We start from the raw sequence: 17824 nt of genomic DNA on the forward strand, positions 1-17824 counted from the left end.
TAATAAATTACTGTTGCCACATTAATTAAACATTCACAAGGAAAGTTCATTTTAACCGACTTCGAAAAAAAAGGCGGAGATTTTGAGAACCTCCGCCTTTTATTCGCTCGCTTTCGTCGCGATCTTTTTTTTATTTTGTATGTATGTTACTCGATTACGCGAAGACGACTGGGCCGATTAGAAAAAATCTTTTCATTTTTCGAAAATGTTTCACAATTTGTTTTCCCAATGATAAAGTTTATATAAATAAGTCAAGTACCTCGAAGGCAATAACAAAGTTAATATCAGATCAGTTAAAATAAAAATATGTTTATAGTAAATTTTCAATTATCTTATAATCGAATGATAAATAGTCTGATCAAGCCAGTATTGTTAACATAAAACCACCAACCGTTCTGTAGTTATAAGTAAATAAACTTAAATGTTTCCACATGAAAGGAATTCAATCAAGCAAAAATCTTTTAAAATATCAACAAGTCGGCACTCACCGCGACACTTAAACTAATCGAAACGAGGAGAGACAATTTTGCTCAGAGGAATATCTAACTTTATTTTCCCTCTAGTCAAATTGCGTTTAAATTTAAAATGCTTCCTTGCAAGTCGAAACGAATATATAACACAAAACAGGTGCTCGGTGTTTTTTTTTAGTTGACGCGGCTTAGGACTTTGTTTTATAACGTGTATGAGGATAAGAATGTAAGGACAATTTATTGTTGCAGAACATGCGATATCTGCTGCTATGTGCCCTTGTGGTGGCCGCGGTGGCCAGGGAAGACGACTGGCAGCCCATCGTGCCTGAGTCCTCCATCACGTATTCCACATATGTCAAGTCTCCAGACAGGTCGCTGGGAGCTGCGTAAGTAGATTCGTTTTTCCAGGTATTTCACTCACACTGTTGGGAAAAAGTATCTCTAGGTCATAACTTCTTCCACGCATTCCTGTCAATGATCTTTACTCGTGTTTGAGTAGTAATTGGGATTTTTTTTGACATATTACGAATTAAGCACCTGGGCGAACAAGTCCTGCTTTGTAAAATAATATCTGTAAATAATAATTTATCGATGATTTTCCAGAACCCAGCTAGATAATTTTCTCGCCCGGGAACACCTATATTTCAAATTTCAGCATTAGCTACAGTTTTCGAAAACGCAAGCACAAATATAATATGGTATACTAGTATACAAATATTGATCGTTACCATAGATGAAATTAATATTTCTTTTATCTATGCTCGTTACATCGGGCTGTAAACAATAAATCTTAAAATTCTGAATGGGAAGCCTTCGTCCAAATAAATAGGCTATATAAAAAACTATGATTTTAGAACCAAGCCTGACGTCGACACTCGTTGTGTATTCGTATAGACGCAATATCGATACGATTATAAATATACCCCCCCCCCCCCAACCACTGTTATCATAATAACAGCGTAATAGAAATTAAATGTAAGTATCATGAACTTTAATCTTCAGTGTCTACGTTTTGAAAATAAAAATTGTGGCTAAGTAGCACAGCAATTTCATGAACAGATTTATCTCCAATTCTGAAATAAATATAAATTGTAGTTAGCAATCGTAGGATTGGCTCTATCTAATGAGATGTAATGGTAGGGAGTAGTGTGGTGGAGCAGCCTTCAAGAAATATCGGTGCTGTATACGCATGTCCTACGGAAGCGCCGCCCAGCGCCCAACCACGCCCTATTGGCTAAATAGTATTTCTTATAGAAATGCGACGTTTGGTCCCGCCTTAGAATAGGACTAGGTATCAAGTACTCCATTGAAGGAGGCGACTAAGAGAAATTTTTAGCTATTTTTAGCCGTTGTTGGGCGAAAGGACTCCCTCTGATTTCTAAGAAATAAAAAGCCTTACAAATTAAGAGGCAACTTAGAGGGTGAACGGAAAACATGTGGTCGGTCGTAAAACCACAGCCGAATGTATAAAATGTTGACGTTTATTTTTCAAACGGACTTTAGGTTTTGAGGTATCATATCCGAGAATGTATCTGGGAGTGTGGTCGAGTGGAGAGAGATTTTTTTATCTAGTGAATTATACGTACGGGTTTTTTTTTTCACTGTACCGATGTTACGGACTACAACACTTCCGAAAAACCACAGTGAAAGAATATATGAACATACAATTTCGACATTCCTCAACTGACCAGCCAATTTATATATGGGCGTATTCGTGTATTGATATAAATTTCATTGGAAAGTTACATCATTGAAGTCTGCTCGTGAAAAGAAAGTGAAAATTACTATAATTACAACATGTTTAATATTGTGCAATTAATCAAGATTCAATTCATTTTTATGTCTGTTTCCACACTATCAGCGAACAGTTCGCCAAATGTGGTGGGTATCGAATACATTGATGGATTTTCCTCGCGGTAAAATAAGTACACATACAAAACTATGCAATGTGCGCTCATATGCATCGGTATCCGAGTTGTCGATACAACTCGGATACCGATGCATATGAGCGCACATTGCATGACGATTCATGTGAGTAGTGTGGAACTAGCAAAAAGCATCTGACAAGACTTTATAGGTTTTTGTAATGTATAATTTTCGCCAAAAATGTTCAGCAATGTATGTTATTAAAAGTTCAGACACAAGCCGCATTTCCTAAAATAAACGAATTTATGTGAAATACGACTACCGCCATCTAACGGCTATAATTAAAATATGATGATTTCACAGATCATCGCTGAAAATCATCAACCGCCGCCCGAGCCCGAACAAAATCGGAGGACTCCTGAGCCAGCCACCTTCGGACACCTGTAGCATCCACAAGGCTTCCATGAGCCAGGACCTGGTCTACCAATACTTGGAGTTCGAGATGGACCTGCCGGACCTGAAGGAGTTCACCCTATGCATGTGGTCCAAGTTCCATAATCACTCCGATGATCATCCCCTGTTTTCATATTCTGGTAAGTCTCCCTCTCTTCTCAGTCTACGTGTTAGCGTAGAACAGACGTTGACAATTTTTTAAAGATTCGGTTGTGATTTTACAAATGACCGGCTGCCTGACGTCAATCATCCTTGGGAATGCTAAAGTTGCCTTTCAATCACCAAGCTGTGTCCACGTGAGGTTACGGATTGGTCTTGTTCTAGGGCGGAACCATTCATCACGTTTTCGTATTCGACCCTTTTTAATATTAAAATGCCACTATTTGTTAACAAAAAACAAATATTATTTTCACTTATTTTTCATGAAAAACATATTTCAACGTACTTCTTGCTGATTGATGTTAATATTAATTTGAACGACTTTTTAAATGATAGATTTAGATAAAAATTTTACTTAATTTAGTTACTTTTATTTATTCAATTTTGTTTTGCGGGATGAGAGCATGCTCTCCATTTAAATTTGCACACCCGTGGACGGTGAAACATGTAGGATTAAGTTTTTTCTTTTAACACCACATTGTAAAAAATGTAAACTCATATTTTTGCAAATAAATAAACTTTGTCTTTGTCATATACTCGTAAATTACTCCAGCATAAGGCAATGTCTACCCCGCAAGACTACACACATACAATTACACTTTACGTTTCAAAATGTGGCAAATTATATTTTGTAAATTGCATAATTGCAGATTTTCTATAAGACTGGTAAGTCTTCTCATGGAAATGTAAATACTTTTAACGTGATAACGTGATTACGTGTGATAACACGTAAATACGTTACATAAAGAAGTTATTATTAATAAATAATATTATAAATCCGAAAGTGAGTATGTTACGCTTTCACGACTTCCACTAACACTACGCATTGTCAGTTTTATAACAGAAATCTGAATAAATAAGACTGCTAGAAATTCCAACGAATTTTAGATGTTCCATGCTAAATCAGATTAAATTCTAGTTCACAGATTATCTTCTCTAGTTCACAGATTATCTTCTCTAGTTCACAGATTATCTTCTCTAGTTCACAGATTATCTTCTCTAGTTCACAGATTATCTTCTCTAGTTCACAGATTATCTTCTCTAGTTCACAGATTTTCGCCGAAAACACGTCAATCAAAGAAGTAGTAATTCAAGTAAAATCAAAACTTTCCAACGTTCAACATAAGTATAAAATAGAATCATTCGAATGAGAGCAGCACACATTGATGGGATTAGCTCTAGCGATAACCGGTTACGTTGCGTTTTGACATGTTGCGTACAAAAGCGGCCGTCACAACTGTCAATACGTCCAGAAATATCAGAGCAAATACAACAGCAGTTTGACTAACCACCAGTCAAAGTGCTAATTAGCACTGTTTCAGTGCTCTTTGTCCATAATTCCATACCATCCATACTCTAAACATTACATTAGAAAATTGTATCAATTACCATGTGCGGTAAGGGGGTAATGTTCGGAACTACTAAACTGATTTTAAAAATTATTTCAGTAAGTTAGTTTCAAGTTCCATAGATAAGAACGGAGTACGTCGGAGTTGCAACGCACTGCGTCGTCGCAACTAAGCGCGACTGAGCAATGTGGAAATGCACTTTGGGTAATTGATATAACGATGGAGCGATCCTAATTCTTTTCGAATCCCGACATTATCGTGTCATTTCACCTAACAAACATTTATTTAATGTGAATAATAGGAGTAATAGATTAGGGCATAGCGAAAAAATTGTTAATTGTAAAACATATTTCTTTGACTGTCAACAAATATATCTGTTAGTTATAAACGTTACAAAAAATCTTAGATACAAGAACAGATATCGGGTTCAAAGGATAAATCTAAAATGTTTAAGCGAATATTTTCTTGTGAAAGCATACAATATACATCCCTTCCGGTATAGAAAATATGTAAGCCTAATAGAAATGCTATCTGTCATCATCTTTCACTTCTGAGCGATTTCCCGGTTTCATTCTCAGCCAAAGACGTTGAAGCCCAGGGCACGCTTCCTAATTTGTCCTATCCACTTTACATAAAACCTTCAATCTAATAATTTAATTGAATTTTACAATTCAACAAATATATACCCTTTCTTATGAATGGGTAGGGTTTTGCCCAGCAGTTAGATCTAAAGATAAAATAACTGAACGTAAAATTGGACAAGCCAAATAAGCCGTTCAGAAATTTCAGTACAGAATAATCACAATTCGTAACAACATTGTTCGAGAGGAATCGATTTACGGTACAATGCTCGGTTGAAATTAATTAGTGGAACAATGTGTTTAGTCGACCTACGACGTCAAACTTCATGTAACATGCCAGAACGCTTGACAAGCACTTTAGTACTTAAATAACTACTTATTCGCGTAGAAATCAGCTCAACAACATTCGCTGGAAATTAAGTTTGTGCGTTTACTTAGATAAAATGTTACCTGGGTAAAAATTAAAAAGTTTGTGCGTTTACTGAAACAAAATGTTTCCTGGGAAAAAAATAAAATATTCGTTTCTTTCCCTAGATAAAATGTTAGCTGGAAAAATAAAAAATAAAAAAAATGATTGTACGTTCACTTTAACACGGTAATTAAAATTTTCAATTTGAAAAACTAGTATTAATTGTACAATATACTTATTAACAAATTAATCGAGTCAAATATTTTTTGTGCCGTAATTATGATGGGTATGTTATATACTCCGTAGAGAAGAAAGCTAAAAGTGTAAACAAAATATTGCAATATTATATTTCTAATCAGAAAAGAAGAAGAGGCCTTCGAGACTGCTTTCTCGTAGAAAACATTTTTGTTATACTTAGTTTTTCTTATTAAACAGAAGCAGACAAACTCTAATATTTAAGTACATTGACCCAATGTCTTTACGAGTATTCCGACCGACAGTTTCGTAACAATTTATATTCACTTGGTTTTCCTTGCGTATTTCGATGGCCGTAAAAAAGTAATAAAAGAGCATTGTTCGGGGTGGCCAGAGCCTTCCCGGGTCACAGTCGACTGCACGATGAGGCGTCCAACGTGACTTTCTAAATTCCATTTTATCTTACAAATGAGTAAACAATTTAATGCCTCTTTATGATTTTACAGAAACTTAAATTAAAAAAAAAAAAGGTTTCTTCGAAAATTATTTTCTGGGTTGATACATTTATCAACTTTTATGTGTAGGGTTGAAGTAATATTTATTTATTTTATTTATTTATTTATTTATTATGCAAACATATTCTATTTTACAGGTTTAAACCCAATGCAACAGAAAAAGCAATATTAAATATAATTCATTTGCACTATAACTTATTACCCTAACTGCAATCTTTGTAAATTCACACAGAGTACACTGGAAGATGTCCATCCTGTCCGCGATCAAATTGAGAGTGCGTATGGCGCGCGCCAGCGGAGACCTGTTCACCAAGTTGGTCCTCCCGTGAGGTACCACCAATAGGCACGGCTGCCTTCGAAGCGAATATTACGAACGCAGAACTTGCACTATTTTAAGCATTTCCATATATATTAATTATTCCACGAAGTAATTTAAATATATAAAACACCATACTGAGCTACCTTCTTGCCCTTATAGCTCATAATACCCTGTTGGGTTTATTTTCAGCAAAATTCTACAAAACAGTGAAAATTGGTTTGTTAGGACGCGGTAAGAAATTATGGACTATACGCGGTTATTACAAAGGCGAATTAGCAATGCATTTTGGAGTTGTTCACTAACAGATACGAGCACGTTATCAAATAGTTACACTAAAACATATTGTTTTCTACATTCATTGTGTAATCACCAGTGTTCGGATAATTGGATGAACAATTGTATCAAAATATTATAGCTAAAGTTGAGGTGTTGGCTAATATGGAATGCACTTTTATAACGAAAAATGTCCCGGGATTTTGGAATCGACACATTTAGTGTTTTTATTATAGAACCATATCGGGTGTAGGTATATATAGTTATTTTAACTTTTGTACCAAAAAGAAAAACTAAAAATAATACGACCACTTAATTTTTCTTCAATTTTCAAAACATTTATCTTCCGCTTCAGTAATATCCTAGCCAAAAGTCATGTTTAGGTAAATATACATCCGATCGGAAGCGGTGGTGGCGTAATGGGTAAGACCTGTGGATCAAAAATGTCCCAGGTTCGAATCCTACTCGTGCCACATGAGTTTGTATACCAATCTGACTCATGTACAGTAGTTTTCATCGGCCACCACATGCTTCCAATGAAGGAAAACATCGTGAGGGAACCTGCACACTGGTTGATTATTAACTTGTGTGTAAAATGGAGAAGGCAACGGCAAACCACTCCATTATTAATGCCAAGAAAGTTGTTATGTGTGTTTAATTCCACGTAATGACCACGACCCTCAGCCATGAGGAATACTACTATGGAGACATCCGATCACTGGTAATCACACCATAGTGTGATAAAATAAATAAAAAAAATCTACACAAGTACATATATATTTGTGTAGTATTTTTTATTTGATGATGTCCAACCGATATCGGCTATGGCTACCACTTCAACTTTTATAAATTCGCCGGTGTGCTTATGTGTGGCTTGTGTAGCCAATCTGATTGGTGATCGCTCTCATTCATATTCTCTATTCGTACAGTCACCCAATAAAATGAACCCGTCAGATATCTAGTGTTAATATAGAATAATTAGTAATTAGTGTTCGTATTTATATTTTATATCTAATTGCCAAGAATTTGGGAGGCTTAAGTTGCCGCCGACTGTACACAGATATTCAAGTCAGCTGATCGGAGAGACAGGTACGAGTATTACATAATTGAAATCACATTAAAACTACGATTCAAACAACTATTTAATTCGACACTAATAATATAATCAGATTTCTTATTACGATAGTTATTAATGTTAATTAGAAAGCGCCATTTGTTTTGACTTTTATAGGTAATATAAAGAAAATCAGCTTTCTATTTCAAGTTAGGTACAAGTGTTATAAACAGACAGATGTTAAGTACAGCGTAGTAAGTTTCCTGAGAAATTGTGTCTTGAAGCAAAATTTAATGCAACGAACTTCGAAGCAGGGATTGTAAGAACACGAAATTTCGGATCTGGATATCTGGGATTTCATAGCGATATGGATATATCAGATATGAACACAGATTTCGTATATGAACATGAATATATTTTACTATAAGTTTTAATACCGAAATTAGAATTAACTTTGATCGTTCATGAGTAAAATACTTAACCGAGTTATAAACGTATGTAGATTAACTTACATACGTTTATAACTCGGTTAAGTATTTTACACATGAACGATCAAAGTTAATTCGAATTTCGGTATTAAAACTTAGTCAAAACTGTTCGCAGTTCCGTTGAAACTGTAATCATTTAATCCTTTAAAAGCCACGACCTGGGGGCAAATGGTACAAAATTGATTTCACTTTAAAGTCGGTTGATAAGCGCATCAACCGCACAGAGCACTTTGTAGCAGCACTCAGAATTAAAATATATTTAATGACTAGCTTCAACACATGTTACCCGTGTAATTATTTAAAAAAGCTTATGTTTTTATACACAGTAGCGCATATTTACATACATATACTTCATAAACCGATATTGAGTATCAGACTTTTTGACCAAAATCCTATAAGGAAATAGCGAACTTTCAGGATCAATAGTACCCTATGTGTTAATCCCAGGTATCAGCTACTTCGATATCAAATTTCATAAAGAATTGCCCAACCATTTGAGCGTGAAGAAGTAACATAATCACAAACTTTCGTCTTTATAATATTGGGATTAGACCTCCGTTACGGATATTGTACTAAATCCGGATATCCGACTGTTACGCTTATGGAGCTCCCCAACTTAAGCGTATTTTCCGTATACAACTAAGAAGTTGTGTACTACAAATTCAGAATGGAAATGTACGTATTACGAGAACGTCAAAGAAACAAAGAAAAGCACATTTCAAAGGGAAAATTTCATGCACTAAATAGAATACAGAATATAGGCATTACAAAACTCGAGACTTGTAAACTCGTTATAATGCATCGAGAATTTTTCCTTTGCCTATTAAATTTACCATCTTATTTATAGTCGTATTCTTCATGTACTAAACAACAGTTATTAAACAAGCACATTCCTTTTGTAATTCCTAGATGTTTTGCAACGCGAAAGTTTAAAAGTAGTAGTATTTCTCATGGTTGTGGGTTGGGATCATTACGTGGAACAAAACACACAACAACTTTCTTGGCACTATTAATGGAGTGGTATGACATTGCCTTCTCCATTTCACACACAATTTAATAATAAACCAGTGTGCCACGATTCCGCCTTCTCCGGAAGCAAGTGGTGGTCTATGAAAACTACTATATATGAGTCAGATTGGTATACAAACTCATGTGGCACGAGTGGGTTTCGAGCCTGGGATCTTTCTATTCACAGGCGCCTTAATTATTACATTACCGCCGCTTTGCATAAATAAATCATTTTATAACAAATTCAGTCGAGTTATAACTATAACATCGAAAGACTTTTCGTGCTTCATGAGTTTGTATACCAATCTGATATTAGATCATGTATAGTAGTTCTCATAGACTACCAATTGATTTTAGGTGAAGAATTAAAAAAAAAATTCAAAATTTAAATTCAATAAAATTTATTGACAACAAAAAGGTCATTATAACATATATGCTACGTTCATAAGCTTAATATATATGTTTATTAAGCGGGTCCACCGTTCAACCATCAACCATCATAGGAATTAACCTGTCTCTTTGATTGGTAGAAGGCATGTAATAGTGCTGGAGTATCACAATGTACATTAATTACAATTGTACAATAATTTGTAATTGTACAAGTGAACACCGTGACGACGTGCCAGTTCGTTAGAGTATATTCAATTCGAGTCTACATCACCACTTTTAATAGACCTTGAGCTCAAATAAAAGTCATCAGAACCTGAAGTCTTATAAGGCTAGCTAATTAAGCTTCCCTACCTTTACAAAGCTACAAAGGATTTAAAAATAAAGCTTTATAAAGAGCTTTTGTTCAAAAATTAATTTGGGCGGATTATTACCATACTTTGCTTGAAAGCAAAACCTTTAAAAAGGAATGAAAGACTGGCCGGGAAATTCACTTTGATAATAAAATTGATTATGATATTTTTATGTAAAACTGGCTGCACACCGTGGCTTCGCTCCCGTGAGAATTTCGGGATAAAAAGTACCCTATGTGTTAATCCAGGTTATATTCTGTCCGTGTACCAAATTTCATAACAATACGTCCAGTAAATTTTGAGTGAAAGAAAAGGACAAGTTTTTTTTTTTATGTTTTTCACTTGCTAGAACATGAATGTATGTATGGCGAGTAACAATGACTCAAGTTTTGTTAGTAATAAGTACCTACTTCTAAACTATGTTCGTAAGGACAAAATAAAGGCTCTACCGAACTACAAAAAATTAATTCTATTGTGGTGGTTGGTGATTCGAATCGAATTAAAAATATTTAAAAAAAGAATTTAGATTTCAATTTATAAAATGTACCTAATTTCCATCAACAGTTGAAGACAGTCCCAAGGAGATCTTGGCGTGGATATCCAATACCAACGAGGCGAGTTACTTCAGCATGGCCGTGCACGGCCAGACGTTCTTCAGGCTAAACTACCCCTTGAAGCTGAACACGTAAGTCTCAATTTTCTCTGTACAATTTATGACGTTTTGGAAATTGCTTTAAAATTGCGCATCGATTATGTACAACACATATTGTTTGGAATGGTCCATTATAACATTACCATTTGGCCACAATTGTTTATAAACTAAAAAAATATTTTTTTTTATTTTCTTTTATATACTATTTAATTTTCTACCTATAATAAAACCGTAATATGCTATGTCTGCGCGTAGGAGATATTAAAGAAAAATATTTATGGGGGGTCTTCCGTATGTTCGGACCTGTGACGCCGCGCGCCGCAAAGCGTAAAAAATAACCTTAAAATTTTGAATTTTCGGCTGGGATTTTAAACCTGCCTGAAGTTAATCCTCATTGGGAATTGCCATTATTGCCTATCAGCAGCTAAGACTATGACGGAAAGATATGTCGTATTATAGGGCGGAACCATACGCAACCGTGTGTTCCGAGTTTAATCCGCTGGAATTACGAACCGGCAACTCCACACATGCCGAGAAAATGAAAGTAACGCCACGCCATCTCAGCAAACTGGGCCGCTCTTGACTCCGATTGCGTGCCCCAACTGTTTATTATATAATTCGTGATAGCATAATGATAATACATAATATGACGCGGGCGTATTTATTAACACATGTAGAACCTATACTATTACGTTATTAAATATATCTTGCTTGTTAAAAATTCATTTTTCGTTCTGTAATCATTTGAAAGTCAGTGACGCCATGTGGCTCATGCTACTGTGATGTTTGCAAATATAATTAGGCAAACCGCATGTTCGTTTGCCTACTATTTTACAAAAGAGACTAGCGACCATACCCGGTTTTCAACGGGTGAAAGTTACGTACAAATAAAATATTATTTCCGTCAATAAATTTTCACAAGAGTGACGTTGAGGTTTTGTGATAGATATGCAAAATGCCCTGCAGAACGCCCTGTTGGGAAGGGAACCTAGATCTCCAAAGAAAATGCTGAAACTCTTTTTGGATAAATCTCTAAGGCTCAGAAATTTATTTTATTGATTGTACAGCAATAATATCAAATAACACTCTTTAAGATCAAAGGGACATAAATGCTCTATACCAAACAGGAAAATAGAAGAAATTCTTAGAAAGTGTAAATATTACTTGTTTTTGTGGAAAAATCGTTGAGGAATTATTGTTTGTTTGTAAGAAAACATGAAAGAAGATTCTTATGAAAACATTAATTTATTTGTAAACATTTATTTAGTTACTTTGTAACAACCACAAAAAAAAATATTAAGACGATAAACGTGTCAAATATTTTGGCGCCATCTGGATAAAGTTCTATGGGACTCTGTAACTATAGGCTATATACTATTAACTAAACGTGTGAAACATGCATGTATACAGATGGCGCCAAAATACATCTCGTATCATCATGGGGTGCCATTTTCGAATTGAAGTTTGGAGGTCAGCATACGGAAACCCTCGCGGCTTTGGATTATTTTTATGTATAATATACACATTGTTTTTATGGAGTTGTCGAAGCTTACTCCAATACGGAAGTATGTCAGTGATCGAATACATTCTTTCTTTTCAGTAGACTGTTAAACATTTGAAGAAATATATCGAAACTTAAAATAATTCGGTACTCAATTCAAAATTTAAAAGAAACAATTTATTGTTTTCAAATCACGTTCGTACCTTTGTGTTCCAGTGATTATAACTTCAATATATTATATTCATTATTCCAAATTCTTTGCCGGTTACAATGGCATTATTAATAAGAAGATACGGCTGTATGTAGATCGCGGTCTTTATGCTCAAGGCCAATTACAAATCACAACATTAAAATTGCATAATATGCGTGTGTTGAAATGTTTTGGCATAATTTTAATATTTACTTTTTTTATAATCATGTCAATGAAAATACTCAAAATTACTATGTAGAAACACATTTTTCGAACAGTAAACTTAATAAAATGTAATGGCCTTTTCATTTATTTTAATTGCAAGTTTATTTCAAAATTTTATTTGAACAACTAATTTGACGTGTGGAGGAGTGCCATCGCCTATTTTTTTTTTTATTTACCCAAAAAAGGAACGTCACACAAACAAAAATTTAACACTCGCCCACGCTGATGGTCGTTGCTTAAACTTACTTTACCCTGCTTCTCTTGCCTTTGAAGTTACTTAGGTATAACATATGTTACGGGGAGGTAAAGTTTAATCGATTGCACAAAAAAGACGAGTTATGCTATCAGTTATTATATTTCGATGGATAACCCCGTTATCCAGGGTTCTGTAAGGTTCTATAAGGGTTCTATACTAAAGCGTACACTCCCTCATCCATATGAGGAAGTGTACGCTTTAGCATAGAACCACTTCATATCTTCATATATAAAAAAAATATCATGTCTAAACAAAGCATTCCCAAAAGAACTTTATTTTTAAGCTGACACCGGCCTATGGGTGACACAGCCCCGAGTGCAACATGTAAAGATTGTGAGAGATAAGTTAAATGGACATCGGTCAAAGTTAACTTAAATATTTAATAGATACACAAATATTAGTTTCATTTCACATAAAGTATATAATTTGATAGATTAATTTATTACTTCCTATTTGCTAAAAAAAAAACAGAAATTCTAAAGTAGAATAACGCCTGACAATGTCTGTACGTCTGTTACAATGTCTACTGTACGAGTGTCTATTGTGTTTAAGTCCAGTGTCCTGTCAGTATCGACCACTATGCAATGTCCCGTGTATCACAGCACAGATCAGCCTTTATTTTCTGTTCCTCTTTCTATCGACACACTATTCGATATGAGGGCGAATAAAAACAGCTTTTTTACGTACAAATAATGTTAAACATACGGCATTTATTGAGCGCATTTATCATTGGCAATCACAATTAAAATGTATGAAGCTCATTCATACATTTTAATTGTGATTGCCACATCTATTGTGAAAATATATATTTTTTTTATTTCCTCACGTGTAAACATAACATTCGCACACGAAATTATATTAGAATTGAAAATTCACCGGTAGGATTATTCAATAGGAGACCGGACAAGGTTCGTTTGTTAAAAATATGAAATACATCTAGATGTTGCCTGTGGCTTCGCTTCCGTGTGAATTTTGAGATAAAATATAGCCTATAATAATCTTTGATAATGTACCTTTCTAATGGTGAAAGAATTATTGACATCGGTTCGGTAGTTTCGGTGATTACCCACCTCAAACGTACAAACTCCCAAACGCTTACCTCTTTATAATAATAGAGATTACGATAGAATACCATAGATCAACAAAAGAAAACAAGATTGTGTTTACTTTTAAATATTTCAATAAAAGAACATTTTAATTGCTTCCAGTGATAATAGAAAAATTCCATTTCACTCCACTCGTTCGAACTGGATCTCATTTTACTGTGCATGACAGGCTGATATAGAAAATATTATCTGTATTTTTAACTTAGGAACCCGATCAGAGCCAGAAGCGAATGCCACTGCCGTAGTCTCATGTTAGTTGTTTAAATTTAATTAACGAAACAGTGCAGTTTCCCGAGCGACTAGAAAAAAAATACGAATGATATGTGTTGGATAGTTTTCATAGATAAAATATATCAATTTTATCTATGGTGGTTCCGCTACTGAGAGCATATCCTCCGGTAGATGCTGTACATAGCCTTGGCAGTTGATGGGAAACAATCGAATTATTATTAAACAGGTATTAAGGATCCAAATTGTGAGGTTTACATTTCACGGTGTCCCCGGCTACGTGGCTTTTCGCGAAGAATACGGAACGAGAAAGAGAGAGAGAGAGAGAGAGAGAGAGATGTTTCTACAGTGCAGTATATTAAGCATTAGACAGTACCAAAATCTAATCTGGCCTATTTGTAATTGCGTAAATTGATTTGCATAGTCGCCACAACAAAAATGGTGAAAAAAGTTTAAATTAAATTGAGGAGTAATACAATATTAATCTGTTTCAATTAATCAAAACAACGTATTCACTAAAGCAAAAAACACACATAATAACATTTTTTCAATGACGCATGAAAAGGAATTACACATTTAACTCTAATCATGATCGATTACGTTTTTGTAATCGTTGAGAATTAACTCGATTTAAAACTAGACCTACATAATCGGTCGAATCGCGTGCAGCATGGAACCAGTATTTTTTTACAGGTTTTAAATTATCATAACTGTCGTAATTTTTGTTACATTTGTTTGTACCTAATAAAAAAATCAATCGAAATTTACAAAGTGAAAACTTTTTGTACAAAGAATCTCTTTATAAGTCCTGTGTACTATACGACATTTAACTTATTATATAATAAATAATAATAATAAATAAATATATAAGGACAAATCACGCAGATATATATATATATAGATGTTTACATCTGTTTAATGCCCAACTTTCTAATTCTATTCATAGAAAAATGAATGGAAAGATCTCTCGTTTGCAATCGATACTTATAAGACCAGACCAGACCAGATTAACTATTGATACTTATAAGATCCACATTTGTTTATTGATGTATTTGGGGAAAAGGCTGTGGTGAATTTTGTTGCTTCGCATTGGTAGTAGGCAGTAACTCACTTTTGAGTACATTTTTGACGTCATCATGTAATGTAAATCATACGAAGTTGAACGAAAAAACCGTGTAATTTGTATTCACCAACTCAATAATTTTAACATAAAATACCTACTTACAATAAAACCAATGACCTACTTCGTAAATGAAAGGCTGGGTTCCCATACTTAATTCATTGGACAGCCAACAACTAAAGGGAAGCTCGACATAAAGCTTTGGTCGAAAGCTCAAATCAAAAACAAAAGCGCGAAAGTTTTGTCCTACCAAAGGCCTTTAATGGACACAGCGAGAAAAACTGCTTAAGATTCTTTTTATTACAAAAGGACTGAGCTTCAAAAGGACCAGTGACGTCACTTTTTACAGTAAGATTCTTCTTTCACGGCAAGCACTTCTTGACATGTTACTATGCCACTTCTAATAATTATAAATGAGAAAGTGATTTTGTTTATTATCTGTTCGCCCAACATCTACTCAACAAATTTACTTGACAATTCGCTCACATTTCGTTACAAATTACCTTTCATTCTGAATAAAAAAGTGCTCGCCATGGGAAAGTTCACGTGGTCGTCGCCGTGATAGCTAGATAGGTTTAAAACCCTGCAGCTGATGGTTTAATTAAAACTTTGCTCGTGTTCCAGGTGGTACCATTCCTGCCAGTCCTGGAACGGCAAGACGGGTGAGTGGCAGATCTGGGTGAACGCTGAGAGGGTGGGCCGAGGCTTCCATAACCGGGTGAGTTGTTTATTGTATGTTCTGCGCCTATTAAGGTGGGAACGACATATGGGAATACAGGGTGACATTGTTTCGCAATTTAGGGGTTACTCCCATATAAAAAAAATATGTATTATGATCATATAAGTATCATGGACTGAGCATGTAGACAGAATGATGGCAATGTATAAAAAATGTCACCCTGTGTACGTCAATAGAACGCACTGGCATGCCAGCCACCGGCGTCAGCTACTGGAATGTGTAATGGCATGCCAGTAGTCAATATGCAAGTAGATGAAAAATAACTTGATTTACTTGTATGCAATATGATGGGGGATGTGGCTGCGAATCCTCAATCTAAAACAAGGTCCTCTGCCGCGTCTGTCTGTCTGTCTGTACGCGATAAACTCAAAAACTACTGCACGGAATTTCATGCGGTTTTCACCAAGAGATAGTGTGTTTCCTGAGGAGTTTAGGTTTGGAGGTGAGGAGGTTTAGGTGTATAATTTATTATGTTTTCACCCGAGCGAAACCGGGACGGGCCGTAAGGGCATTATATATTTGGGAGGTGCAAATGCATACTCAATTATATCTATAAATATATATTTAAATTATATCTATTCGATACTAACACGACACCGCTATAACTCGTCTTAATATGAACAATTCGGGGACTATTCGTTTTAGCTTTTGCTTTCAACATATTTGAAAATTCTCTTTTAAGGTACAGAGCATAGAGTTCATATTTCCATATCGTGCTTCGAGTTCAGTTGGATGTTAATTGCATACGCCGTATCAACTCATGACGTCAACCTCTCAAAATGACAACCGGAAAAAAACGACCCATTTATATTACACTTAATATTATATATTCAAGAATTTGTTTTACATAATTGGGATTCATTTGTAATTTAGAAGATACAGGAATATTTACAATAAAGTCGCATAAAGTAAATTCTTGGTAATTTAAAATTCAACGAAAGAAAAAATAAATATTTGTAAGAAATTGTGTGATATTGATTTTACAAGTTCATATATATATAATGTTAACAACAACATCATATGTGCCACAAAATGGTTTCCAGCTATAATTGAAAATTATATCTGGCCCGAATCAAAATGTAAAAGTTCCAAAAGTCATTTTGAAATATCATTTTCACGTCTAATGTACCATCGAAATCTTGTTATCAAGTCAGATATGCTTATCAATCTGTACAAACTTTTGCGCGGGGTTGTCATTTTGAGAAGTTGACATTACGAGTGTGAGCGGATACGGCCCATACGAAATAAAAGAATATTCATTGCGTCGCCGGCCTTTTAAATTCGTAATACTGTGTAATGTCTTTACATGACATATAGTTTTCATATTTCATAGCGCAAAACATACGTTGTTCATTTATCTCGTAACAAAATGTTTGTAAAAGTTTTAGCATTTACAATAAAAATTAAACCCGAGCATATTTCATGCAGATTTATTTGTAAACCGACTTTACTTTCGATACAATACCTTTTTTAATTACATTCAGAGTTATGTCTTGTGACATTATAAGTCTATGTAATGTTTCGAGTTTAAACGTGGAATTAGTAGGTACCTATTTCATGAGTTTAAATAAATAAAATGCTATATGATCTAACGATTCGTAAGGATTTATTCTTTCAATGTATAAAACCAAGTCAAAATTATAATAAAATCTTTACCGTCTCAACTTCGTCTCCACAGTGATTTCAAGAAAATGATAAAATAATTTCGAAGAAGTACGAAATACAACCCATTTCTGCTTGCCATAATATTTTCTATATTTATATCATTATTCTAAGAGAAAATAATCTCGTTTGAGAGGATTTCAAAAGAAGTCAGCATTCAGCTTCCTATCTTTGAGCTTTTGTCTTGATCAAAGGAAATATTACGAAGAATAATACTTGTTTTTAAGAATGTTTGTTAAGAAGAATACTTGTTTTAAATAATGTTT

The 17824-nt window shown here is 34.5% G+C and overlaps 2 protein-coding genes across 24 annotated transcripts in view; one reads left to right on the forward strand and one right to left on the reverse strand.

The window, feature by feature from the left end:
• The window catches only part of LOC128683299 (uncharacterized protein), a 171815-nt gene that overhangs the window by 50564 nt on the left and 103427 nt on the right, over window positions 1-17824 (reverse strand). The gene's annotated exons all lie outside the window — the stretch shown is intronic.
• The window catches only part of LOC128683301 (uncharacterized), a 38350-nt gene that overhangs the window by 15323 nt on the left and 5203 nt on the right, over window positions 1-17824 (forward strand). The window contains exons 2-5 of the mRNA XM_053768784.1: window positions 720-856; window positions 2700-2929; window positions 10444-10564; window positions 15782-15875. Coding sequence (XP_053624759.1) covers window positions 723-856; window positions 2700-2929; window positions 10444-10564; window positions 15782-15875 — 579 coding nt within the window. The 5' untranslated portion in view covers window positions 720-722. The remainder of the gene's footprint in view (window positions 1-719; window positions 857-2699; window positions 2930-10443; window positions 10565-15781; window positions 15876-17824) is intronic.

Source organism: Plodia interpunctella, chromosome Z (assembly GCF_027563975.2).
Source record: "Plodia interpunctella isolate USDA-ARS_2022_Savannah chromosome Z, ilPloInte3.2, whole genome shotgun sequence".
Taxonomy (NCBI): Eukaryota; Metazoa; Arthropoda; class Insecta; order Lepidoptera; family Pyralidae; genus Plodia; species Plodia interpunctella.